The sequence below is a fragment of the Cebus imitator genome, unplaced genomic scaffold, assembly GCF_001604975.1.
Source record: "Cebus imitator isolate Cc_AM_T3 unplaced genomic scaffold, Cebus_imitator-1.0 Scaffold331, whole genome shotgun sequence".
NCBI classification, from domain to species: domain Eukaryota; kingdom Metazoa; phylum Chordata; class Mammalia; order Primates; family Cebidae; genus Cebus; species Cebus imitator.
In genome coordinates, this window is record NW_016107646.1 from 2,325,768 (window position 1) to 2,334,602 (window position 8,835).

Below are 8,835 nucleotides of genomic sequence, written 5' to 3' on the forward strand. Positions count from 1 at the left end.
AAAAAAAAAAAAAAAGAATAAACTGATAATTATAGAGATGAAAAAAATACAGAGCAAGAAAGAGTATCTTAACCACACGTAAATGTTTTGAGAAAAAGCATTCTTCACATGACAGCGAGCCCTTTGCAGTGTTGGCAGCCAGTCTTGTACATCTGTTGCCAACCACAGTGGTTGGTAATGTGGTTATCATAATGTACAGTTTGGGCATAGAAATTCAAAATACTTCTGATCATTCTCAAGAGTAATACATTATCAATTTGGTAATGATATTAAATGTTACAGGAGACATTTCTTTTAGGCCTCCTAAATTTTAGTTTTATTAATGTATTTAAATTTCTCAAAAAGAACATTTTATGTATACATTAAATTTTTTTAACAAATTAAAAATGTCTTAATTTTTTTGTTTTGATTAAAAATAGTCTAAGTTGCATCATTTATGGCAACTTGTAAAACTCTTTGAAAACAGTTTACGTGAACAGAAAATAGCTCAGGATTGCATGTTTTCTACAAGGAAGTATGCATTTGCATAGCATTTGTAAATTTTACTCTTAATCTGACCTTCAGTAGTATAAAAAGTAAACTAAATGATAAACAAAAAATTCATTTTCTCTTTAGACTATCAAGAATTTTAATGGAGCTAGATGGACCAAATTGGCGGGAGAAGCTGTCACCCATTCCTGCTGTGCCTGCTTCTGTGCCACTGCAAGCTTGGCATCTGGCAACAGAGATGATCTCGAACCAAGCAGGAAATTCCAGCAGCCATCGCCAGCAGGCCATCACAGGTGGGGGACACCTACACTCATTTCTTCTGAAGGTTACCTTGAGCTGTGTGTGTACTTTCACAGTAAAGCAGAGATAAGAGCATGAATTCTAGAATCAGTCCTAGCTTTAAATGAAGTCCCTGTTCTCCATCTTTTATTTTTTTATTTTTATTATTATTATTTTGAGACAGGGTCTTGCTCTGTTGCCCAGGCTGGAGTGCAGTGGTGCGATCTTGGCTCACTGCAGGCAGCCTCTGCTTCCTGGGTTCAAGCAATTCTCCTGCCTCAGCCTCTTGAGTCACTGGGATTACAGGCACGTACCACCACACCTGGCTAATTTTCTTGTTTTTTTTTTTTTTTCTTTTTTTTAAGTAGAGACAGGGATTCACCATGTTGGCCAGGCTGGTCTCAAACTCCTGACCTCAAATGATCTGCCTGCCTTGGCCTCCCAAAGTGCTGAAATTATGTTTTCCCTCTTTAATACTATATGGTCTTAAGAAATTGTTACATACCTCCTGTGTCCTATGAGTATACATGTAAAAGGGTTTTGGTTTTTTTGTTTTGTTTTGTTTTATTTTGTTTTGTTTTGAGATGGGATCTTGTTTTGTTGCCCAGACTGGGGTGCAGTGATGCAACCTTGGCTCACTGCAGCCTAGACCTCTTGGGGTCAGGCAATCCTCCCTCCTGAGTAGCTGGAACTACAAGTGTGCGCCACCATGCCTGGCTAGTTTTTTTTTTTTTTTTTTAATAGAGATGGGATCTCATTATGTTGCCCAGGCTAGCCTTGAATTCCTGGGCTCAAGTAATCCTTCTGCCTCGATCTCTGAAAGCGCTGGGGTTAATAGGTGTGAGTAGCCTAGCCTGTGTGAGATCTTTTGAAACATGAAATATTCTGTGATTTGAAATAAAAGATGAAAAGTAAACTAATATTTTATACAATTTGCCAGAGGGACAAATAAGATTATTTTTTACATTCTGAGTTTATATTATAAATTTAGTGGGCTGGGCATGGTGCCTCTTGGAAGTAATCTCAGTACCTTGGGAGGCCATGGCAAGAGGATCACTTAAGGCCAACAGTTCAAGACCAGCCTGCGCAATAAAGCGAGACCCCCATCTCTACCGAAAAAAAAAAAAAAAAAAACTGGTTGGGTGCAGTGGCTCACGCCTAAAATCCCAGCACTTTGGGAGGCTGAGGCAGGCAGATCATCTGAGCTCAGGAGTTTGAGACCAGCCTGGGCAACATGGCAAAACCCATCTCTACTAAAAATACAAAAATTAGTTGGGCATGGTCCCAGCTACTTGGGAGGCTGAGGTGAGAGAATGGCTTAAGCTCAGGAGGCGGAGGTTGCAGTGAGCCGAGACCATGCCACTGCACTCTAGCCTGGGCAACAGAGCCAGACCCTGTCTCAAAAAAATAATAATAATTATTATTATTATCAGAAGATTTTAAGATTGCAAAATTTAAAGGTATATTTTAAATTTTAATTTATTATTATTTTTATTACATATCAAATTATTCCATAGGATAAACTTACTATCTAGGTTTCAAACTTTAAATTTTAATATTTTGTGTATGTTTGAAAATTTTGGTTGTAAGTAACAGAAAATCTGTTTATGTAAAGTATAAGGGACAGTTTTAGCTCATGTCACTGAAAGGGCCCAGACAGGCTGTAAATCAGGCACAGCTCATCAAGGCCTAGGCTGTAGCAGGAAACAATAGAACTGTAGCAGTTTTAGTCTTTACATCTGCATCAGTGTTCAGAGAGAGAGAGAGAAACCATTGCTTTTGGTGGCATTAATTTAAGAATGAGGAAGAACATTGCCCTAAAGCCCAGATTTTTAATTCTGTTATTCTATTCAACTGAATTGGGCCATGTGCCTATCCCTGAGTCAGTCTCTTTGATGAGGAAATGCCCCATGCACTGATTGGCTTAGACCTGGGGTTCTGATCAGTGAGGTCAGCCTCCCCTGAACACGTGGTCTGAATAGGAGAGGGGTGATAGCTGAATGAATATTGAGGTCCCGGAAATAGATTCTGAGCAGGTTGTCAGCCATGTTCACTGCAAAATAATAGGGATAGTCTGTAATTCTGGTAATGAACAGTTCAGACTCTGATTGCAGATAACAGAGAGCCCAGCTTGAAATGTCTCAAGTAAGCAAAAAACTGTTTATGGCCACTTATTATGGACAAGGCCACAGGTGGAGGAGCTGCAGGGATGGCTGGATTCAGGACTCAGAGACTCCAGCTCTCCATCTTGGCCTTTTCCTTTCTCTGTTGGCTCCATTCTCACACCATCCTGTTTTATCACAGGATAGCAAAATTGCTCCTCCTTTGAGCCTTAAATCCCATGGGAAACAGCAAGAATTACTTTATAAGAATCTTTCAAGAACATTTGATCAGCTCTCATAGACTCATCTTTGACCAATTGGATTATTGTGACCATAGGACCATGATGTTCTGATTAATCAAATGATTATCTCAAAGGTTAGGGCTGGAGTAAGGTTTGCTTCACTTAAACCAAAGGAGCAGAGAATGGAAGAGATGTGATTTCCCAAGGAAATTTGGGGTGCTGGATAGATGTCCACTTCAGACTTCAAGAGGCATGTTCACTATTCACAAAATAGTTGCTGAGCAGAACACTATGGATATTTGTATCCGATTTCATTGACTGATTCTGTTGCATCCAAGCTTAAGCAAAGGTCTGAAGTGCTCCTGTACCATTGTAAAAGCGCTGCGTGAGGCAGCATAGATCAAGATGACAGAAAACACTGTGAAGTTTGCAAATTCACATGTGCAGCCTTATTGGAGACTCTGCCTCTTGTCATATAGTCACCTGAGCCCTGGTAGCATTGTTTGCTTGATTCTACCATCTCTAAGGCAGTTCTGGCCTCTGTTACTGTCTCTAGAATTCCAGTAGAGAAAAGGTATGCCAATATTGATCAAATGACAGAATTATTTCTTGTATCATATTTTCTAGTTAGAAAATAATAGTATCATAATTATATAATTATTTTTACCTATAGCCTGTCATTTTAATTGTCTACAAAATTTTGTTCCATTTAGATTTTAGCTCTGCATGCTTTGTGATCAAATTTGCAATAGAAGATTTACTCATAACTGCACTTAAGATTTTGTAGAGGTGCTTGTACAAATAATTCCTTTTTTTTTTTTATCCTATAGATGAAAAAACATTTAAAGCCCTTAAGGAAGAAGGAAATCAATGTGTAAATGACAAAAACTATGAAGACGCCCTCAGTAAATACAGCGAATGCTTAAAAATTAACAATAAGGAATGTGCCATATATACAAACAGGCAAGTTCTTTGTAACTTTATATATTTCTTATGTTAATAGTTTTGATTATTAAAAATATTTTAAAGAATATTAAGTAATTGCCAAAGTTTTTTGTGATGGTTCTAGGAATTTCTATAGCAAGCTGTCCTAACCAAGTGTCTCTGAAAGAGGTGAGGCCGTGGGAGTTCTAGAGAGACTGGAAGCCTGAGGTGTGGGTGGGATGAGAGGTCTGACAGTCTGTGCTACCAGGTCCCCAAAGGCGACTGTGGTTGCTTTGGATTGTGCGGCTCTGATTCGGCATTTCCTGGCTGGCTGGCCTCACTGCAGTTAGCTGGGTCTGGGCATTGTCCAGCGTGGGAGGAGCAGGAATCAGTGGCCTTTCAAAATAGTGTCTTATGGAGACTGCCCTTTTCCTTCTGAAGTGCTGCAGGAAGGCTCCAGCATCTTTTATAGTGTGTAGCAGGAATGGGCAGATTGTTGCTCAGTTACCATCTTTACCACGTGGTAAAACATACCTATATAGGCCGGGCATGATTGCCCATGCCTATAATCCCAGTACTTTGGGAGGCTGAGGCGGGCAGATCACCTGAGGTCGGGAGTTCGAGACCAGCCTGACCAACATGGAGAAATCCCTTCTTTACTAAAAATGCAAAATTAGCCGGGCATGGAGGTGCATGCCTGTAATCCCAGCTACTCAGGAGGCTAAGGCAAGGAGAATCACTTGAACCTGGGAGGCAGAGGTTGTGGTGAGCCGAGATTGTGCCATTGCACTCCAGCCTGGGTAACAAGAGTGAAACTCCATCTCAAAAAACAAAAAGGATACCTATATAGAATATGGTGATATAATATTAGACAAAAGATGTCACTAAATCCAACAAACGTTTTCCTGCCCTTCTCCTGTTCAGCCTCTGCAGGATCGGGCACTATTGGCCATTCAGTTTTCTGTGAAGCCTCCTCCTCTTGGCTGCAGAGGAGGAGGAGGAGGCAGGCAGTTCATTGCCTGGTTCTCATCCTCTCCCTTTCCTTCTGTAGGCTTTTCTTTCCATAGAATTCTCTTAGTTATGAGGCTCTAGGTCCCTTTTCCTTCCTCCCTACTCTAGAGGCCATTTCATCCTCTCCCCAGCTCCACGTACCGCCTTACAATGATGTCTCCCAAATCTCTTGTCTTCTGAGCTCCAGACTGAAGTGCTCCCTGTCTCTTCCGCACTCAGGGCTGGACATCGTCCCTGACCTCTCTCTTCTAGTCAGCAAGCTTGGATGTTTCTACCTCCTAAATCCCAAATCCATCTTCAGCATGACCCTTTCTGTCTCCCTGCCACCACCCCCCATCATTCCCTTGCTCTGGGCCACTGTCATCTCCTCCTAAATGTCTGCAGCACCCTCATAGTGTCCTTGCACAGCTTTGTTCCCTCTTCTCTCATTCTCCAAGCTGTAGCCAGAGGGACTGTCGAAAACATGGCAAACATGTCAGCCCCTATTAAAAACCCTTCATCGGACTTGCATTAAGCTCAGTTTATAAAGCTCAGCCTCGTTGCCATGACTTACAAGGCCCTTCGTGATCTGGCCTGCCTGCTCTTCCAGCCTCATTCTTGCATTCTAGCCATATGGAACTCTTCTTAGTTCTTCAAGAACACCATATTCTCCTGTACTGTAGGTCTGTGCACTTGCTGTGTCCTTGGCCTCCACTCTCCCCTACCTCTGTCTGAACTCTCTCAACCTACTGTGTTTGCATTAGATAATTCTTAACTTCATACTCTGTATTTCAACTTAAATGTCACTTGTTCTAGGAAGTCTTCCCTGCCTGCTCTGCCCCTTGTCTCAGCCCCACTGAATCTGATGTAGTTATCAGCATGTGCTCCCAGAGTACTTTGCACAGATTTGATTGTGTTCGCTTGTTTTAATAGTCGTCTCTTCCACTTGACTGCATCCTCCTTGAGGGCTGTGACTGTATTTTGTTTGCGGCTGTATCCCCAGTGCCATAATTGAATCAAATGTTATAATAGAAACCACTGTGGTATAGAAACAGACTTATTGGGCTATTTTCTGATTTTTCTTAGCTGTCTAAACTTATAGATATCCTATCTTTACCTTTCATAATACTGAGTTCTGTTGCATTATGCCAGAGCTCTCTGTTACTTGAAGCTGTGCCAGTTTGAAGCGGCAAAGCAGGACTGTGATCAGGCACTTCACCTAGATGATGGGAACGTGAAAGCGTGCTATAGACGAGCTCTGGCTCATAAAGGACTCAAGGTGAGGAAATCTTCATTTCAATGCATAAACTTCAGTTCTGAACAAATCAAGTATTTTTCACATGCATAAATCTCCAGATCTTGGGATGGGATTGGGGCTATCCTGGGATTTAATCCTAGTATTGTACTAACCAGTTCTAAAACCTTGATATAGGTCTCAGATTTCACTCCTAATTATAATGTGAAACTAGATCACTTCCAAGATTCTTTCCAGCTCAAAAATGATGATTTGTTCTCTAGTTTTCTGAGGAATATTATTAGTTACAGTAGGTTCATTTTAAGGTACAGGAAGACTTGGTACTGAATTACCGAAAGCTAGTGGTAATGCCGCTGGTTCCTCCAGCAAGGATTGGAGTTGGAGGTTGGGTGGGGGAAGGCATCAGAATGGAGGATGGTTCATCCAGCAGAAGTTCAGAGAGACACATCGGAGACTTGAAAGCTTATAGCGATCTGGGCCTTTAGCCGGCTGATGGTCAGTGTAAGTCTGTAGAATGACATTCTTCTCTAAGAAAACCACACCATTAGTTTAAAAGAAAGTGGATATTGTATAATTACACTTTTCTTCATGCAGATTCTTCTGCATGGAAATCCTATTGAATGAATGTTCATATTTATAGAAAATAACATCACAAGGAAAAACCAGAACATAGTGGAAAATGGTATTTCCTGAAATAATTTTTAAAACTCAGTTTTATTAAGGTATAATACAATGACATTCATACATTATAAGTGTGCAGGTCATTACCTTTTGATATGTGCATATCCTCTTGTAGCCACTATCCCAATCAAGATAAAGAACATTTTCTTCCAAAGGTGGTGTGTGCTAAAAGTAAAAAAAAGTTTTCATCTTTCTAGAAAGTTCTCTGCACCCCTGTACAAAAAAAATCTCCCTCTCTCCACCCCTACCCTCAGGCAGCCATTCATCCGATATTTATCACTATAGATTAGTTTTGATTCTTTTGGACATTACCATAAATCATATAGAATGGACTCTACTGTTTGGCTTCTTTCAGCATAACCTGAGATTTGTTTATACTGTGTGGTTATCAGGAGCTGTTCCTTTGTATCACCGCGTTGTATGAATGTATCACAATTTGTGTATATATTCACCAGCTGATGACACTTAGGTTGTTTCTAGTTTGGGGCTGTTAGGAATAAAGCTGCTGTGACGTTCTTGTGCACATTTTTTATAGATAGACTTATTTACAAACTGTACAGCTGGAGGCCAGATGTGACTAGGAGTGGGGACAGAGGGAAATGATCAGATCCTGAGGGGCTTGGTAGGCCATGCTGAGGAGGCTGGACTTGATTCTGAAGGTCATGGAGCCTCCAGGGCGGGGTGAATGGTGGCATAATGGATTGGATTTGGGGACCTCACGGAAGGTTGATCAGAGGGACCCAGCATGAGGAGAAAGGTAAGTGAGAGATCACCAAGGTGAGAAGCAGGTACCTGAAGGAAAATAATGTCCAAGGAAAGAGAGAAGTATGTTAACTGCTGTGGCTGCTATAACAAAGCGCCACAGACTGGGTGGCCCGAACAACAGAAATTCATTCTGGAGGCTGGAAGTCTCAGCTCACGGTTTAACAGGGGTAGTTTCTTCCTCTCCCTATGTCTCCATATGGCCTTCCGTGTGTGTGTGTGTGTGTGTGTGTGTGTGTGTGTGTGTCCGTCCGCGCGCGCGTGCGCTCAAATCTTATCTTTTTATAAAGACACAGGAAGGGCGTCTTTCTTGGACTAGGAAGGGCCTACTGATTTTAACTTGATTACCTCTTTAAAGGACCTGTCTCCAAATATGGTTACATTTTGAGGTACTGGAGGTTAGAACTTCAACACAGGAATTTCTGGGGGGACATAGTGATGGAGGGGATGTCTCCCAGGTTCTGGCTGGGTGGCTGAGAGGAGCAGTGTGATAATGGGAAGCCTTCAGGACGGGGAAAGCTTGGGGGTGGGGAGAGGATTGTTTTGACTGATTGAATCTGAGATAGTTGTTTTAATTCCATGCCCATCACTGAAAGGGAACTATCTGGGTTCTGCAAGGAGAAGAGTAGTCATGTTGTTGCATAGTTTAGCAAATGAGAACCACGTGGGTGCATTGAAATGGCCAGCTTTTCCAGATCCTAGATTCACTCCAGCTGCAGTGCAGTCATGCCTGCATGTCCTGCCAGGACCCCCATGCTGCCCTGTGACCTCCCCGCTCCATGCTGACGAAGCCACACAGTGTCCATGTAACCCAAACACATGCCTTCCCCCACCCCTATTTTTTTGGTTAGCAACACACTCACTCATAAACCTCATGTAAAAATTTCCTAGATGGTATGTGGCACCAGATATTAAGAGACTCCTTCAAAATGTACTCACCTCTTTGAGCTTAGTACATTTGGTAAATGACGATCTGCATGACTCATGAGTTTACAAATGGTTAAACTCTTTTTTTTTTTTTCTTTTTTTTTGAGACGGAGTTTCACTCATGTTACCCAGGCTGGAGTGCAATGGCGCGATCTCGGCTCACCGCAACCTCCGCCTCCTGGGT

At 41.8% G+C, this 8,835-nt stretch overlaps 1 protein-coding gene and 1 long non-coding RNA gene across 3 annotated transcripts in view; one reads left to right on the top strand and one right to left on the bottom strand.

Annotated features, from left to right (window-relative positions):
* Window positions 1-7,586, bottom strand: part of LOC119467780 — a 13,461-nt gene extending 5,875 nt beyond the window's left edge. The window contains exons 1-2 of the long non-coding RNA XR_005196402.1: window positions 7,050-7,586; window positions 6,614-6,808 (exon numbers count right to left, since the gene is read on the bottom strand). This is a non-coding gene — a long non-coding RNA (uncharacterized LOC119467780). The remainder of the gene's footprint in view (window positions 1-6,613; window positions 6,809-7,049) is intronic.
* The window catches only part of SPAG1 (sperm associated antigen 1), a 75,555-nt gene that overhangs the window by 60,605 nt on the left and 6,115 nt on the right, over window positions 1-8,835 (top strand). For both annotated transcript variants that reach the window (XM_017505011.2, XM_037730109.1), the window contains exons 14-16: window positions 616-782; window positions 3,943-4,075; window positions 6,179-6,305. In XM_017505011.2, coding sequence (XP_017360500.1) covers window positions 616-782; window positions 3,943-4,075; window positions 6,179-6,305 — 427 coding nt within the window. The remainder of the gene's footprint in view (window positions 1-615; window positions 783-3,942; window positions 4,076-6,178; window positions 6,306-8,835) is intronic.